At 42.6% G+C, this 18,751-nt stretch overlaps 1 protein-coding gene and 1 non-coding gene across 2 annotated transcripts in view; both read right to left on the bottom strand.

Annotated features, from left to right (window-relative positions):
- Positions 1 to 46: 46 nt before the first annotated feature.
- The window catches only part of MAML2 (mastermind like transcriptional coactivator 2), a 344,668-nt gene continuing 325,963 nt past the window's right edge, over positions 47 to 18,751 (bottom strand). Inside the window, exons 3-5 of the mRNA XM_032360171.1 lie at positions 12,935 to 13,138; positions 7,599 to 7,713; positions 47 to 3,863 (exon numbers count right to left, since the gene is read on the bottom strand). Coding sequence (XP_032216062.1) covers positions 2,848 to 3,863; positions 7,599 to 7,713; positions 12,935 to 13,138 — 1,335 coding nt within the window. The 3' untranslated portion in view covers positions 47 to 2,847. The remainder of the gene's footprint in view (positions 3,864 to 7,598; positions 7,714 to 12,934; positions 13,139 to 18,751) is intronic.
- On the bottom strand, positions 17,519 to 17,648 carry LOC116600493. Its single transcript, XR_004289692.1, has one exon. It is a non-coding gene; the product is annotated as a small nucleolar RNA SNORA11 (small nucleolar RNA).

The raw sequence follows: 18,751 nt of genomic DNA, 5'->3' as shown, positions 1-18,751 counted from the left end.
ATTGGTGACTGAAAGTATGATTTCATACAAGAGAACCACTTCCGAATGTTTTAAAACTATTTTTTAACACATGAAATTACACACAATACAAAATCCTTGTTTTACAAGTTGAAATCTTTACAGTCATGGGTGCAGTTACAGTAATGCAAGTAGTAGTAGTGCATTCACTTAGAGCAGGGTTATTTATCTTCATTGGGCTTAACACAAAGCCAAGAATGAATTATTTGCCTAAACTGCTTTCTAGTCTTTGAATAAAAAAAGAAAGAAAAATGACTTCTATCTCCTGTAATAATATGTCAGAATGATAAACAATGCCAACAATTAAGTAGTCTGGTATCTCTATAAATGGGAGATTGGATTCCAATAGCTTTTACATTGTAAATCTTAAAGTTTTAGCCACATTCTGTCTATCAAATTGTCATCATCTCAGCTTTCAGGAAAATTACATCATCTTTGGTCATAGGCTGCCAAAAAACAGAAACTATAGACTACACCATTTTTTCCCCAAAGAATCCTGTATTTTAATGAATAGCTGAATAAATAGACATTAATTATGAAATTCACATTAAAATAGAAGAAAATCCAAACATTCTGATTGCTTAATCTCTTAAATTTGATAGCTACTACAAAACATACTATTTATGTTAGAGTAGAGAAAAGCTGAATCACAGGAGTGTAACTGGGAAGTGCTGGCCATTATGTACAGTAACATGGAGGAGTCATAAAATAAAAGTGTTTATATGTACATATTTTTTTCCTTTTTTTGCATGGAGAAACACTGTTTTATAAAATGGGAAAACACACAGTAGACCACATGCAACAAGGACCAATACAATGTCCACAGCAGTAGGATCAAATAAGACAAAAGAACTAAAGGTTTAAAAATAATTAGGGAGAGGAAAAAAAAAAAAAGAAAAAATTGAAACCTGGAATGCTTCGTTCTTGAGGTTTCAGAATATAAATTTGTCACACAAGCCTCTTGATAGTTTTCAAAAGTTCCCACTTGACCTCTTACGGTTTAAGTGTAGAGCTAAAAATAAACCATCATATTATACAAAACTTCGTATATTAGCATACAAAAGGTAACAATTTACTTTTTGTATAAAATATAACCTTTTGATAGTATATTTATTTCACATATGTATAAATATAACCCAAAGAATATGTTTTAAGTATTTCTACCAAAATATTCTTTACAAAAGTTTACAAAAGAAGTCATTTATTCATATTTACAACCTAGCACAGAAAAGATTCTGGGCCAGTGACGTTGGTATTGTGTAAAAGAAGAAGAGTGCTTCTAGACAGTTTAAGGGTTGACAGAGGGCTTTGTGTAACTTTCAAAATATGATCTTTTTAGAACAGATACTGAAAGACTTAGTTATTAAATGAGTCCAGTTAAATTACACCTGATAATTGACTATGCGGGTGTATAACTAAAAAGGCTGAAGATAACTTATGTTCTTCCGTAATGAGGAAAATGATAGTGACATTTTGCATCCATTCCAAATCAGCACACGTCCTCTCCGTTTTATAGCTGATCTGTGTGTGGGTTCTGAGGTGACAAGACTCAACAATAACTCTTTGTTTGATACAGTGCTCGGCCCTGAGGGAGAAAACCTGGATACGCAGGTCCATCTAGCATGTGGTGACGATACATCACATCAGGGAGCCAAGAATGGATACATTGCTACTGGAACGGATCACATTCTCTTTAGCTGTTCACCCAAATATGCCCAAATCAGGACAGATTGTTTTCTCTCTCAATTATGCTTTCCTTCAAACCCTGTCAAATAGATCTGTACCCAACCATGCCCACCATTTCTTGTCCTGATCTTCTGTTTCTTATCTCCAATCAAAACAAGATACCTTCTTCTCTCCGTTTTCTTACAAATCAGTCTCTGGTCATCAAAATAAGAAGGGAAGACAAGGCTTAATTTCACTCAACATGGGAACTAACCAGCAGGTATCATCAAAATAAGCAACACCCCAGGTTATCTGTGGCTAGATAAATCTCCTTTGTAGCCATGTTCAGTGGGATGCTTTCTTTTTGAAATAGTGAAATCTGATGCAGACAGGTATGCACCAATATTTCAGTATGATTAGGACAAGTTGTGATTGTATCTAAGACTTGGAAATTGACCTGGGAATGGGTTGTGGAAACCCAAATAAAGTTGGAGAGCTCTGCAATCTTGTCTCATCACCGGACACGGCATGTTGCTGAAGTATGGCGTATGTGGGAAAACTGACCAAGTGAGAGGTGAATCTGGGGAAGAAACTCTATGATCCACTGGATGTTCTCTAGTTTCTCGGGCTCTCCTCTACTTGCAGCACTGTTTGGTTACTCCAAACAAACCTATAACATCCCAATCTACCCTGAACATTTTAGGAAAGCTAAAGGAAAAAACAAGAGTGGGAAGATTAAACCACACTGACTACCTATTAGAGCAAACGAAGGAATTTGTTGCTTGTTGCTGGGAACTGGTACCTCCGTATGACGTGGGGTTTAACAAGCCACAAGCTCTATTACTTTTCTTTCAGGGAGGAAAGGAGCTCGGGAAACCTATTTTACACAACTGATTACACGTCAACATCACAGTTCTGTTTGGGCAAACTGGATACTGTGTCCTGGAGTTTAGATAAGGAAGAGTGATCCCAAGATTTTACTTTCGGGTTGGAGACTTAAAACAACCATTTGAACCAAGCACTGTAGTTACTTTCTGCTTCCATGTGTATGCCAAGGTATCTTCATGTAGTCCAACTAAAAGTTAAGAGTTTGGCCTTTACAGCGTCCTTGTAAAATACTGCCTTTTAGTGTGTGGAGTTTATTAATTGTCTCCCTCTTCTCCTTTAGGAGTTGTTTCCCAAGATCTCATCAAGATTGATGTCTTTCATCCAGTCGTCATTACCAGGCTCTGTCTTCAATAAGGAATCAATGAAATCAGCATCGCTGTTCAGGGCAGGGCCCATGTTATCCGTCTGTTGGTTGAGAAAGTCAAAAGCTAAGTCACCACTGTGGTCGGTTCCTTGAAAAGCCCTGGAACTTTGGTTGGGTGAAGGGAAACTGCCTGGTGTCAAGGATGGCGACTGGCTTATGCCCGTCCTCGACTGACTCAACCCTGTTGCTGACTGGTTCAAATTAGGCAATATTTGTGTGCTGAGCTGATTGGGTCTGAGGTTCAGACTTCTCAGTGGACCCATGGTTTGTCCGTTTAATGGTTGGCTCATTTGGTTCATGGGTCTCATCTGCACCGCTGGTGTTAACTGGTTAGGAGGAGCCACTGGCCTCTGGGAAAACTGCTGGCTGCCTACTGCCTGTGGCAGGGACTGGTTTGGAGTGTAGGCTGCAGGTGTCCCTGTGGGGAAGCGGACCGCCGTGGACTTCAGGGCTTCCTGCTGTTTGGTTGTTGCTTCTTGAGAGGCCCAGTTTGGTGTTGTTGAGCTGGACGTGATCATTACGTTTGACGTTCTCTGTGCTGGCATGCTGGCCATGGTATGGGTTAAATTTGGTCTTAGTTGCTGGGAATTGCTAACAGGCCCAGATCCAAACGTGGCCACGTTAGTATTATTACTTGCCCCTAAGGTAGGTTGCCGTGGCATCAGAGGGTTGTTTTGATTTGCTATCACTTGATTTGGGTTCCTCTGCTGGGTCAGCTGAGTCACTCCTGAAGGGACGCTGTACGTGCCAGGCTGACTGCAAGGCAGAGTTCCATACATCCCCATGTTCTGAACTCCTGTGGGTAACGATGGCATTCTTGTCCCATGGGAAGTAGACATGAGGCTTGAGTTCGAAGTCAAAATGGTATGTGTGGAAACTGGGTTTGCCAAAGCCTGGTTAGCGTTTAAACTCACGGTAGATGAGCCACCTGAGAAAGAGAAGATAATTATATTAGTTCATAACCACATATTTTACAGCAATTTGCAATAACTTATCCACTCTGAAACTGTTTTCAGGTAGAAAACAAATAGAAATAACCATCATGCCATTTTTTATAAAAGGAGTAAGACAGCTTTGAGAGGGAAGTATTCCCTAAGTCATCCCTTGGTCAAGATTTTATATAATATAGAGAAAAAGGCATAAAATGGCTCTAGCTTTTAGGTTTTACTTTACTCCTCTTCTGGAGTCACCGAGGGGAGGTGATAGTCAACCTTTCTTTCATTTTGAATTAGCTTTATCTGTTCCAAGACCAAAGACTAGAACTTTGATTAACCAGCTGCTGTGCAGTCCAGGCTACTGGTTACCCCAGAGTCCAAATAAGAAAGTGTGGAAGAATCCTATACATGGCTGCTAGATTCTGCACCTCTGCCTTGAACACCATGTCCAGTTATTCATCCGCATCATCCCCATTCAAGAAGCTTCCTTGGGTGGCCCCCAAGTGTCCAAAGGGAAAATTCCCATCTCTTTAAACGTCTGGAATTCAGGGTGTCCATATTCGAGTGATGATTTCCACGTGGAACGCCCTCTGCCCCAGGAGGTAGAGTTATTATTGCTTTGTTATCCACATACCACAAACCACCTTTACTCATACCAGTTCCCTTTCATATGATGCCCTTCTTTACTCTCTGAACCCCACTTTTCCTTCAAAGCTCAGGCCAAAGTCTAAGCTCCTTCATTGAGCTTTGCCTGATACTCCAGCCTGCTTTTTCCAGTGGGATTTGCTCTTGGAAGCTTTTGTTCCGCACTTAGCTTTTGTATTGGGAAATCCATGGAATCTCAAAGTGGAACCATCAATTGTAGGCTGCCCTTTAGGGAGGTACCACATATTGGACAGTGATGAGTCAACATGTTAAAACCCTCCTGACTTGGGGCAATCAAAGTCATCATGGAGAGACATCTTGAGAAGCAAAAATGACATGTGAGAAAGATAAAAGTAAGGGCTTGGTAGATGATAAGTTCCATGGGGGAAAGCATTTTTGCCCGTTCGGTTCACTGTCCTATTCTCTAAGTCTAGTGGAGTGCAAAGTAGGTATTTGCTTGATATTGAATGAATGAATGAGTAAATGAGAGATTGAATTAAATATGTAACTTGGAGAAAGATAATCTTTTAAAATACTCTCCCTGCACAGATGCAGGGAGGCCCACAGAATCAGAAATACTAAGAAACGAGAATGGGACACACATGGAAATATCAGAACAGCACTATAGAAGAAGAACATGGCTGTAGTTGTAGCTCTAGGGAAGCCTGGAACTGTTTGGGGATAACTAACATGGCATACAGCCTGACAGGCTGAAGTCCTTGTTGTTTGTTTTAATATGTCTCCCACTAGACTACGGACCCCTCAAAGGCAGGAACAGTCTCTTGTATCTCCCTGTATATCCAAACTGAGCACACAGCTCTGCCCTGGGAAGGCAGGAAGAGCTTGATAAAGAGGGATCAGAGTCGGGTATGAGATGCTGGGATAGTAAAAAGCTGACAGACAGCTGATAAGGGTAAGCAACAGCATCTTGGTATCTAAGTCTATGAGAAAAAAAATTAGAGGTTTTTTTTTTTTTAAGATTTTAAAAAATTTATTCATGAGAGACAGAGCAAGAGAGAGAGGCAGAGGGAGAAGCAGACTTCCAACGGAGCAGGAAGCCCAACATGGGACTCAATCCCAGGACCCTGGGATCATGACCTGAGCTGAAGGCAGACACTGAAGCAACTTAACCATCCAGGTGCCCCAGATATAAAGGTTTTAAAAATCATTCCCCGTAGGTGCCCTCTATTTTGACAAAATGCCCTGAGAAGGTTTAAGAGGAGAGCAATAGTTTCAAACAACCACAATAGACAGAATTTCCATGAAGGTCACAAAATAGTAATCACAGTTAGTATTTAGAAGTTCCTAATATGTGGTGAAAATTGTTCCATGTGCTTTTCATACATCATTTCTAATGTTAACATCTGGGGAAGGTGATTATTAGTGCACTAAGATTAAAGCAGAAAATGACAAAAAGCGTTTGTGTTGTGCTTGTCGCTTATTTCATTCTCAGAAGACACGGGAAGTACAGTGCTCTGGGTACTGGTTCTTAATCCATTTGGGAATTGGCAACTGGATGCCAAGGATCCACCCTTAGGAAAAGTCCCATGTGTACTGTGAAACGGACTCGCAGATGCCCACCAAGCATCCAGTCTCCCTGTCTCCCTTAGAAACGGACCCTTGATTTTGCAGCAATATGCCCAGCTGAAAAACCATATTTCCCAAGCTTCCTTGGTGATGGAAGGATCCAGATGAATACATTCTGGCTAGAAGTAGAAGTTATTAGGTAAGAGTCCAAAAAACCTACTTTATTTTTGTTTAAGATTTTATTTATTTATTTGAGAGAGCGCGAGAGAGCACAAGCCGGGGGAGCAGCAGAGAGAGAGGGAGGCTGCTGAGCTGAGCAGGAAGCCCGATGTGGGGCTTGATCCCAGGACCCCGAGATCACAACCTGAGCCAAAGGCAGATGCTTAACCGACTGAGTCACTCAGGTGCCCCTCAAGAAGCTTCTTTTAAAAAGAGAATCTGACTCCTTTGGGAGGGCGTTCTACCTCTTCCCTTCTTTCATCCTTCTACCTGGAATACGACGTGAAGAATGGTGGTGTGTTGGTCTCAAGGCAACCCTTAGGGAGGAAACTCCATGTGAGAAAAGGTGGAACAGAAAAACAAAAGATGCCTGGACCCCTGACAACACAGTACAGCCACCTAATCAGCCTGAGGCTGCTATCCTTGAGATTCTTTTATATGAATGGGAAAAGAAAAGCCCAAACACCCACGTTGAATTTTGTATTATATTTCCAATACTCCGAGCTTCCCTTGAACCCACCGATAGGCCATGGTGTAAGAAGCCATGTTCCAAAGGAACTTCCATCTTGTCTTTCAGCCATGCTGAGGACAAGGGGAGATAAGTGGATCAGGCTTCATGCAAGTTCCAAGAGAGAGGAATGACTGCTTACCTTACATGATCAGGGTCAGGATACCTTGCTGGGAGGAGAACGGTCAGACCGAGGAGTTCGAAAATATTTAAGTTCTCTTGAACTCTCAGAGGTAATTTGAAGGGCAGTGAAATATGTGAATAGAGGACAAGAATCAGCAGGAAATGAAGAAAGGACTGAAAACCACTCCGGTTGATCCGAAAATTAAATGGGAGGTTAAATGGGAACTAGTGCAGGATTCTAAGAAAGATGTTATTTCCAAATGAGGCAGCAGAGGAGGAGATGTTAAAAGGTGAATCGTTTTTTTCTTCTGCAGTTACAATTTTTACTGATTTTTTAAAAGATTTTATCTATTTATTAGAGAGAGAGAGAGCACGGGCAGGGGCAAGGAGCAGAGGGAGAGGGAGAAGCAGAGGGAGAAGGAGTAGCAGAAAGGAGAAGCAGAGGGAGAGGGAGAAGCAGAGGGAGAAGGAGTAGCAGAAGGGAGAAGCAGAGGGAGAGGGAGTAGCAGAGGGAGAGGGAGAGGGAGAAGCACAGGGAGAGGGAGAAGCAGAAAGAGAGAAGGAGAAACAGACTCCCCACTGAGCAGGAAGTCCAATGTGGGGCTTGATCCAGGACTCTAGGATCATGACCTGAGCCAAAGGCAGATGCTTAACTGACTGAGCCACCCAGGACTCCCTATTTTTACTGATTTTTAAGAATACTTACCAGAATACGGAGCAGTGTTTGGCTGCATATTGCCCGTGTTTCTTCTTTGGTCTTTGTAATCTGGGGGTGGCCTGGTCAAATGTCTGTTTATCTGATCCTGTGGAGCAATCTTCTCCTTGAAAACACAGATAAAAACATATTAAGTTGCATGTTTCCTTTCCCACTTGTAAACATTTATAGACTGTCATTCAAAAAAGTAAGCCTGCAAGAACAACTTTGCAGCCGTTGCTGTGAATCATATACCTTATTTACTAGTGCTACTTCAGAGACGGGTCTTTTCAATTTCAATAAATTTCCTGTGAGGAAGTATAATTCCAACTTTCCTTAACACTCAGTGTGTGTTTTGGGTCTAGCAACTAACCTCATTTCCTTTATTTTGCAATTAGATTTCAGGGAGAGCTAAATTCCTAAGATTTTTGAGATGGTGTTTCTAGTTTTATTTTGTAGCACACCTGAGATGCTTTGGTACCTATTATTTAATTCTGGTCCCATGGAGTGTGGCAGGCATAGAAGTAGGGTTAACAGAGAAAATACAGAACACTTGGAAATTATATATTTTTATTTGTTAAATCTGGCAACCTTAGAGAGGAGGAGATGCCAGGGGATAATCATCAGGATTGGTGGGAGCACTATAAACATATTACCCAATTTTACCCCTCTAAAATTACTCTTGAAATAGGAGTAATTATTTCCACTTAATAGATGAAGAAATGGAAGCTTCCTTAGGCCAAGTAACTTGCCGAAGATCCAAGTGGTAGAACAGAAATCGAATCCTGACTCAAAGATTCTGGTCCTTTCCCTGCCACACAATACAGTATTTGCTTCCCTGTTTCTCTGTGCCCCATTCTCAAAGCACAGAGGTCTCCTAGGCCCCCTTCTTTTCTTCCTTCTGGAATCAGCCACCTTTAGATCTCTAGAATAGGTGAATTTGGGAGCTAAGAGAGGAAATAGGTATGTTCTTTTTATATTTTCAATGCCTTTAGTCAAAGACCACCAGGAACACACCTGCTGGGTTTACTACTCATTGCAGCAAGGGAGAACGCACATCATGGGGGGACCCTGGGGTGCCTCAGCACTAGAGTGTTAGAGAGAACCTATCCTAGGATTTGAATGTTGATTGGATGATTTAGGGAGGGTCTAAGAAGGCAATGATCTGTTCTAGGTTGTAAGCTGTCAAAGTGAGGTTGGTTCTATCCTTGAGTAAAGAAGCAGCCGTTGCTCACTTAGCAAAGGGGGGGGGGTTGGTATTTTGTGGGTTACAGAGTGACCTTGTGTCTGTATTTAGATCAAATTATGAAGTGGCCTTATTGCGTCTCATTTTATCATGGTCTCCAAGTAACCCCATCTGAGCTTGGTGTCCTATCAGATGGTTCACGTCTGACAAAAGCAAAAATGGCTCGGCTGCAAGCGTCATATCAATTTGGACTCTTATCAGTCTTTCTCATCATGGATCAGGAAGTTTTTAGAATTGCTTTACTGTAGCAGTGTATGCACCCCAAAGCAACCTCATTTTCAAATTTTCAAAGATAGACATAACTGGCATAGGTAGAAAGAGAACAATCAATAAATAGAAAACTGTGTAAAGATAGAGGGATAAATTAGATGGAGGCCACATGTGCACTGGCCAAGTTCCCAAGATCCCACTTGAACCATGTACTTCTCAGTTCCTTAAAACAACAACAAACCAAGTTCAAATTTTTGTTTCTAAGAAAAAAACTTGAAAGACTCACAGGGGTTTTGGGGCATCAAGTAATTCGTAAAAAACATGATTTTGATGAGCTAAGTGTAAATGAATCAGAAACATATGGACTACATTTCTTTTAAATATGGGTTTACAAATAAAGGAAAAAAGTGGTTGGTGAAAGTCTTTATGGTTTTGCCTAAACCCTAAATGTTTAAGAAGCAGCTTGAGATGTTCCATGAACCCAAATGCGGTGATGTTCTACCCTGCCTGTTGTAAAATATTGTGCGAGCTGACAAGTTTTATTTTTTTGCCAAGCATGGGACTTTCTGAATTCTTCTCTTTTCCCAAAAGCACTATCATTTTTTTCTTATGTCAGTAGGTGTTTCTGCTGTTTATATTGAAGTAAACAGGATTTGTGCATGGGTGCACATGCGTGTGTGTGTGTGAGAGAGAGAGACAGAGACAAAGATAGAGATAGAGATGGGATCAGGCTCTTGGTTCCCCATTAAGGACTAGATCTCAAATCTGAACTTATTTTTATGTATATTCAATGTACTTACTGACTTTTTATTTCCGCGAGGGCTAAATTAGATTGTTCCGAGGGTTAACAACACATCTCTGGAAACCTGAGTTTCTTGAACTACTTGCTCACCAGTGAGTTAGATTTAACGGCCTGGCATATGGACTGTTCATGGGAATGGCTGTGTCATCCCTGCAGGCTCAGGAGTAGCGAAGACCAGACTGCAGCACGGAAGGCAGGCTGCTCCCAGTCCCATTCTGTGCAAGAGGATGACCGCCCCATTCTGGCTAAGGGTAAACTCACAGGCCATCTCTGAGACTACTTCTGCGGAATGTGAAATTGAACTTCTCAACTAATGCCTCATGATCTTGGACCCAGTAATTCAACCCAATAACCTGGACCTGAAAACCCCCTATAGAAATAATCTTTGTTGGGCTTATCTGTCCTGCTTCAGTTTTGCCATCTCAAAATCTGACACGTAGATAAATCTAGGACCACCCTCATAACTCCAATCAGAAGGACTAATCCTTTACCACTGTAAAGGCTGGGCGTGGCCCCTGGCCCACAGAAGGTGCACAAAATGTGTTGGTTACCATGACGCCCATAGTCTTACGTATGACTCGACTCATCTTTCCTCTTTGTGCTTCATTGGTGAGAGAATAACAGGGAGTAAGGATGACGCACTTTCATGAGAAAATGTCTCAATTTAGGCGCCTTTCTGGCCTTGCCAACTGACTGGAAATGACTACAAAGCATATGCTAATGTAAAGCCATATCAAAGACTGTTTCTTCCTGGATATGCTAACAAGCACAGGCACCCTCAATGGCGTCCAAACAAAGAGAAATGTGAATGGTTTATAAAAATCACAAAAACAGCAGTCCCATTTCTCATTCACTGCCCTTTGCACCTGTCTCAGTGGTGACTCAACTGGGACCCAAGGAGAGTTCAGCCAGTGCCAGGACATGATCCTCGGGGCACATTTCCTTGCCTTTGAATCTGAGCTGAAAATCCAGAAATTCAACCTCTGCGTGTTGTAATTCAACACATGAGAAGGACTGATGGGAATGATGAGAGTCAGTCTTAGATTGTAGGTTTTTCTCTCCTGCTGCCTTTGTTTCTAAGCTATTTAATTAACAAAGATTAAAAAAAAAAAAAAAAAGGGAGGGAGTTGGTGGGACAGCTGGAGTTTCCAGAATTACAGAAGACTTGTAGAAGGAATTGGTTGTGTTGATTTGTGATCTAGTCCGTGGCACCCCTACCCCTTAGGGCAGTACTCAAGGTCACCAGTAAATGCTCACTATTCCTTATTCGTCCCTCACTATTTCTTCTCACCTACTCTAGACCCCGAAATTATTTCGTTTGTCATTCCTTAAAATTAATGAATGATTATGTTACTATTTATACTGTTTTATTTTTTCAGTGTTCCAAAATTCATTATTTATGCACCACACCCAGTGCTCCATGCAGTTCGTGCCCTCCATAATGCCCACCATGAGACTCACCCAACCCCCCACCCTCTCCCGTCCAAAACCCTCAGTCTGTTTCTCAGAGCCCACAATCTCTCCTGGTTTGTCTCCCCCTCTCATTTCCCCCCATTCATTGTGAATTAAATATTTCAGAATTTAATCTCAAACCCATCAATAAATACACACCTGGGCTGGACCTTTTGTTGTCTAGCCCCTCCTCACCTACTCTACCCATCAGAACCCTGCAGTCTTCAAGGTCAAAGTCAAAGTCAAATTGTACCTCTTCTGGGAGACTACCCTTAATCTCTCCAGGCTGGATGATATCTTTGCTCCATTACCTTTCCCCTTACTCTGTTCATACTTTATTGTAATGCAAATCTGAGTTTGGTGCTCCTTTGTTTCAAATCCTTAAAGTCCTTGTCATTGCTTTTCAGACAATGTAAATTTATCAAGCTCTAGCCTCTCCTCTCTGGCCTCCTTGCCAATTATTTTCCTAATCCTCTACTGCCATCTACTATATCACATGCAGTATACGTTATCGTCCCCGAGTCTTTGAATATGCTGGTTCTTCTGGCTTGAAAGCTCCCCTCCTCTTTACCCCATCACCTACTTCACCTTCAGATATTCAGTAGATAAAACCTCCTCTCTGAAGAGAGAGGAGGTGTTCTAGTATTTTTAGTATTTGTCACATCACAGCATTTAATCACCTGCCTTTTGCCTATTTATTTCACATCCCTGTGGGCTCTATGCTCCTTAAGGACAAAGGCAGGATCTCTTTTATTTATAGCCATTAATATTTACCGAATGAATGATAGCACCCATCACATCCAAGATTTCTGACTTTTACTACAAAGCTCCTTGAGTATAAACATTTTTTATTTTGTTTGTCACATCTCTGTGTACCTTGACTCTGTCAACCTGGAGATGGCTAACTCCTACCCCTTTTCCTTTCATTTGACCAAATTGTCTGAAGGGAGAGAATGAAACCTGGAGAACTCGGCGTTCGGAGGCTGGAGGGGTTTGAATCCGTGCCCGACCGTACGTCTGAGGACACGGTAGGGAAAGCAGATAACAGTGAATCCTGGCTAGAGCTTGGGTCCTGCTGGGGAAAGAACCACCTTGCCTTTCTTTAAGGTCACGTAACTATGCTGAAAGCTGGAAACAGATCCTCAGTTTTCTTTAAAAACATCCCCCCTTCTGAGATGCTTTATTTTGGAAGCCAAATCTTAAGTTTTGAAACTCCATGCTGGCCTTTACAACTGTTTTAGAAATTCCTTTTACCTCTAAAATCAGTTTGGATTCAAGTTGATTAAAGTTCTGTCCCCGATTTCTGCCCCTCAGGGCTGCAGCATAAAAATGGCTCCTTTTGCCTGATCCAAATACCCATGTTGGTGGTTCTTAACATTCCTGGGCTGGGCAGGGCTAGTTAGGTGGGGTGCCATGCATTCCAACTGTCCAGCAGCTGGTAAATCAAGTGCTTTTTTATTTTTTTTTTCCTGCAGCACGATAACTTATGTATAGAATTCGCTTTTCTTATAGCCAGGACTCTCTCCTTGCACTCATCGAAGTAGGCAGAGAAAAGGGCAGTGACCAGAAAGGGGAAATAATGAATTCCCCCTGTTAGGTCAATAGGTATGTGCAGTAGACATTAGGAGAGAGTTTTACCGTATCAACCAGCATCTGCTGCTGTAGGAGAAGCTGCTGTTTCCGCTCCATGATCGGCCTCTGTAGAGCCTGTTTCTTTCCCATCAATTGCTGATTCAACAGTGATGACTGGGAGTTCATGTAACCACTTCCGGTGTTTGGATTTGAGCAGGGGTTGGGACTTGGACTGGGGCCTGTGTTCTGGCCGACCACAGAGTGTTGATCCTAAAAAAGAGAAGGAGGAGGTAGGGGAAGCTACTGTGAATTAAAAGAAGAAAAACGTAGCACAGAGATCATAAGCTAAGATTCCAAACATTTTTCATCTTGTTAAGATCAAACATGTTTAAATGAGTTGGAGATCAGAGAATTGCCTTTTAAATGTAGGAGAAATAAATGTGTATTATGACAACCAAAACCGCTGGGTTAATGACATTAGGACACTGGAAAAGTTCCCATATGTCTCTGATGGTGGAACCTCCACATTCCAGAAGGCGTTCATGGAACCTCAAAGAAAACGACCATAAAAACATACGGCAAACCTCTCAATTGCTCAGGAACAAACACATCATAAAGTAACAAGTTCTTCCTTTTCCTTAAAGCTAGCACATATCATTGCAGATCCTGTAACGGAAATGTTTTAATGCATATGTTCAAAAGTTGCATAACCATTTTGGTCAGAAGGGGCCGAGCTTTCAGTGATAAGAAGAGAAGACCTGTGAGTTTCTGTTTTACAAGCACTCTGAGACCCGGCAGGGATTTCATTTTTCAGAGATTGTCAATTTTGCTCCCTGGTCAGGAAGTCAGGAATTTCAGTGGATCAATCAGTAAAAGAACACCCGACCGACAATGAGAAAGTATTGATTAAAAACAACATTGCAGAATAGTTATCTTGCGTATTGCTTTTCTAACTCAAGGTCTCTACGGATCTTAACGCATTGACCCTGCAGTGCAGAAAGCTAAACCTACCCAAATGTTTTCATGAATTCCCAATGCCGTGTTCAGGCTTGTATACTGCTGGGGTTACCGCCTTGAAGAATGTATCTAATTAAGGAAAAATGACATGCTTTCATGTAAAAAATACAAAAAAATACAGAACCAAGTCTTAGGTATGATACAATTCCTAAGTCAAAGGTCCTCACACTTTGATGCTCTGGCCTTGCTCCGGAAATTCCGAGGGTTCCTGGTTCCTGGTCAGGAAATTCTAATACTCAGTGGTCAAAGGTATGCTCTTTGAGAAACACTGAGAAACACTGGATGATGGGAGCAATAAAACCCAACTTTCATTCCCCATCTGGACTGCATGAAGTTACAAGAGATTACACAGATAAAGCAGCTCTCATGATGCCTGATGAGCAGTCATATACACTCCTTTTGTGGAAAGTCTCTTCTCTTTTACCTCCTTCTTTTTCTTTAATTACCTACTATGCTAAAAAAAAGTCCACAGCCTCAAGAAATAGCCTATTCAGTAATTCCTGAAGCTACAGAGCTCACCAACTACCTCAAAAGCAAAGGGTTACAAAATAATCCTAAACATGACCAGACACTGAGCCTTATTACAGACTAGGCACCATCCTCAGTGCGTTCCATGACTGACCACATTGAATCCTCTCAACAAAACAATGAGCAGGAACTAGTATTATGTTCCCAGTTTTGCAGATGAGAAACATGAGCTCAGAGATCACACAAGTAGTTGAGGAAGATGTGAAGCCAGGTCTGTCTGACTTCAGAATTCTTCCTCCATTACTGTACCCTGTTGTCTCTCAGCTCAGACGAGACGTGCTGAGGAAAAAAGGTGCTCCTGCTTTTGAAGTGTGCAGACCCACCTGCCTGTGCGGAACGTGTTGATTGAGCACCCTCTGCACGGGGAAGCACCCTCCATCAGGCATGAGGAAGGGAGTGTGGTGGCAAGAGGGCAGTCTGTGGGGGTTGGGAAGGGGGGCGGTCCTCCTCACCAGTTAACTAAAAATAATGGGAACCATCTCTGAGGCAAGCACATCCTCCGTGCAGCTTTAAATAGCCATCTCCAGACACCTCTGCATGCAATGCCCAGTCAGTTCTCTCAAAGTTAACTCCAACTTGGTTCTTGGGGGAAAAGGTTCACCCCACATGTCCTACAAGCCACTAGGGATATGGGCCTGCAGACAAGCACGTGAGGGTCATTACCACGATGGCAGTGGGTGATCTGGGCATTGAGCGCTCTTGGAGGGCAGGTAGAGAAGGAAGTACCTGGAGGACTGAGTGTTGAATCTTTGGTCTGCCCACACAAATGAGAGCAAAGCAGAGACGGGGACAAGGAGAAGCAGGGGTGAGGAGATGGGGGGTGGGGTCAGACAAGAGTAATGATGACTGGAAGTGATGCTAGAGGACATCAAAATGAGAGAGAATATAGTGGAGGTGGTGGCTGGCCCTTCACTCTCCACCGCAACCAGAATAGAAACCCATCTGCTCTTTTCTACGATATAATAATTTGAAGTTTAGTGCAAGAGGGTGTATGAGAAGAGGATTTTGTGATTTAAGAAACTGGTTGATGAACATACTCAGAAATATTCAATGTGTTTTTCTTCTCAGCCTTCTTGGCCCTGTCACAGTGCACAAGATCATGAACTCTGCCGATGGGCCTGCTGGAATTCGTACCCCGGTTCCATCACTCATTGGCTGAGTGATCTGGGAGATGTTAATTTACCTCCATGAGCCTCAATGTCCTTATCTGTAAAATGGGCACAATAACAGTACTGACTTTATGGGGTCGCAATGAGAATGAGAGGAAATGATACTATGCACAGCATTAAGCACTTAGTAATTGACGGGTGGCTTGTAAATGTTCACATTATTTCCACACACACAGGAGGAGTGTGTTTTCTTTGATTACTGTGAACCAAAGGAGACAGGCCTTGCAGATGGCACAAAGCTGTTCTGTGTTGACTCCAGAAATGCAGAGGTCTCAGTTACGTTGTGGAGAGTGAGTTACCGATGGACTCGGGGAATGACCTTCATCCTCTACCTGGAGACATCAGAAGAGGAGCTGGGAGTCATCCATTCTCTGATGGAAGCTCTTTTGGAAGAATGCTTCTTTCATCTGGGTTAGGGGTTTGGCTCAGGGCCCTGATACATTTTTTTTTCCTGGTTTTTATTTCTTAACATCCAATTATTTATTAATAGAGCAGCAACATACACTTACTGAGTATGGTACCTTAATTTCTTTGATTGTAAAAGAGCAGTAATTATATTCATGACATAAAATCAAACCATGGGCACCTGGGTGGCTCAGTTGGTTGAGCAACTGCTTTCGGCTCAGGTCCTGATCATGGAGTTCCAGGATCGAGCCCTGCATTGGGCTCCCTGCAGAGCAGGGAGCCTGCTTCTCCCTCTAACTCTCCCCTCTCTCATGCTCTCTGTCACTCATCCTCTCTCTCTCAAATAAATAAATAAAATCTAAATATATATATAATAAAATCAAACCAGATGAAATTTAGAACAGTTCTAGGCACTTTGTAAGTACTTGTTTACATTTTAGCAATTAACATTTTTCTTCTTTCTTCCTTTATTATTTTGTATATGGCAGAGGTGTTTTAGAAACAATTACGTCTGTGGAGAAGCTTACACTGTAAGCCTATGTGGATTGCAGATGACGTGTTTAGCTCCCATCATATTTTATTTTTGTTTTTTTCTTTTCTTAATTTTGCAACTTTAATGTAACATGGATACCAAAAATATGAAAACACAACAAAAGCACACAACAAAAGCAAGAAGGGTGAAGACGGCTTCCTCATGCATGCCATCTCGGATGAGCAGGTTTGGAAGGTGCCCCGAGTGCTGTGTGAAGGAGTCAGGGGATGCACCCTGGCTTGGTGAGTGACTGCTGCCATTCATCAGCATAGTTGGATCTCGGGGAAGTTGGTACTCTTTCTGGTGGCATTTCTGGTCTGGACAGTGTTGCTGGTGCTGGGCCCATCTAGAATGCGGTGCTGGCCCCACCATCAGAGCCAGGGCTGACTCCAACTCTCCCAGTGGTTCTACTGGCATGGTTGCCATTCAGAATCTACGATGCTTTCTGGCCCAGGAAGCCAAAGGAAGTCAGAAGCTCTACCTGTATGTCATCCCAGAGCCACTGTCCGATCAGAGCTTCATCCCCGATGTCCGTCTGGGCCCTCATTGGGGCCCTGACATGTTCCTCAGCCATATCCACATCCATTGTCTTGAACGCACCATCCACAGCCTCCAAGAAATGAGCCTTCCCTTCCCGGGGTCTCGGTTCTGCTGCTGGATGATGACTCTCAGTGCGCTCATCTTGCTGGTCTCGTGGAGGACTCTCAGGCCCCAGAGGAGCTCAGACTTGGGTTGGTGGCTGCCGAGGACCATCTTGTATTCCAGGTACCTCATTGCGACATACACATTCACGTCCAGCCGGGCAGACCTGGTGCACCAGCGGCTCCTAGGTGGCCCCTCCTCCGTTCCTGCGGGGCGTGGGTAGGGAGCTGTCCTGGGCCTCCAGCCCATGCCTCACATCTATGCTCACTCTCAGGGCTACTTCCTCCATGATTGAGGCCTTCAAAGCCTTGGCCTGCTGTTCCTATCCAGAAGCCTTGTGGAAGTGCAGGGTGGGACACGTGTAGGGTGTCTGTTCATAGGAAGGCCACGCATTTTGTGCCCCTTTTCACAGAGAGCCCAGATTCCTGTTGGGTGTGTTATAAACAGAGGAGCCATTTCTTCAGGCTCCCTGCTCTGAGCACACCCCACGCTCCCATCATATTTTAAATACAAGGTGTGCCCTCCAGTGAGCCTCAGTCCCCACTATCTCTTCGTTTATTCCATCTGCCCATTTCCCTCATTTCTATTACTTGCCTGGCTCATTAAGGCATTTGAGGTTAAGATCCCTGGCTTGTCATTTATCTGGGAACCTAAGATGCACACATTGCATACCCTATGTGGGTCCTCACTCAAAATTACACAGGGAAAAAGCAATTTCTGTTAGGTGGTATGATACCTACTGGAACTCTAAGGTTAAAATCTAGATCTTCTAATGCCTAATCTAGTCACCTGTGCATCCATCCATCCATCCACCCACAAATTTCAATATTTTTAATGAATACCTACAATACTCTAGGCAGTTTTCTATTTTCTAGAGATAAAAAATTATATAGAAAGGGGGGAAATGAAGAGAAAGAGATGGGCAGAGTGCTTAGGGTTGGCAAAATTGGTGAACTTCAAAACAATTTCCACGACAATCTGGAAAACTAGCCTCCTTTAAGATTTAGAAACGATCTACATACCAAGAAAATGCAATTATGTCTCTTTCTCTCTCTCTAATCAAACAGATGGACTGTGCTAAATTTAGTTTCATTCCTTCACAATACCAAAGAATATAAAAATAAGAGATAAGCTCTCTTTTGGAATTTTGTACAAGATTTCTGAGCCTTGAAGCTTCTGGCCCATGGGTCTTACCATGTACTCTACCATACACATTCTTTCATTGCATGATTGAAGTAATGTTTGGCTGCTGCTACATTTTTTTGCCCTTATGTTAGCTATGAAACACGAAACACCTCCTTACACAGGCTTGCTGTCATTGCCAAGATGTTGTGCAAACTTTAGTACATAAAATATTTTGAAAGAAAAATATGTTCTACTGCGTTGGCTTTGATTTCCATATTCAGCCTCATCTTTGCCTTCCGTTCAGCCCATGTAGAACTTGGCCTAATAGGAATCAATCTGGTTCTATTTCAACACTTATGGTCTCCTTAAAGCTCATGAAGACATGGTAAAAATGGCCCATCCTCAGCCTAGGGAGATGAGTGTGTGTGTGTGTGTGTGTGTGTGTGTGTGTGTGAGAGAGAGAGA

This window comes from Mustela erminea, chromosome 9 (genome assembly GCF_009829155.1).
Source record: "Mustela erminea isolate mMusErm1 chromosome 9, mMusErm1.Pri, whole genome shotgun sequence".
Lineage (NCBI taxonomy): Eukaryota > Metazoa > Chordata > Mammalia > Carnivora > Mustelidae > Mustela > Mustela erminea.
This window is presented reverse-complemented; position numbering and strand designations above follow the sequence as displayed.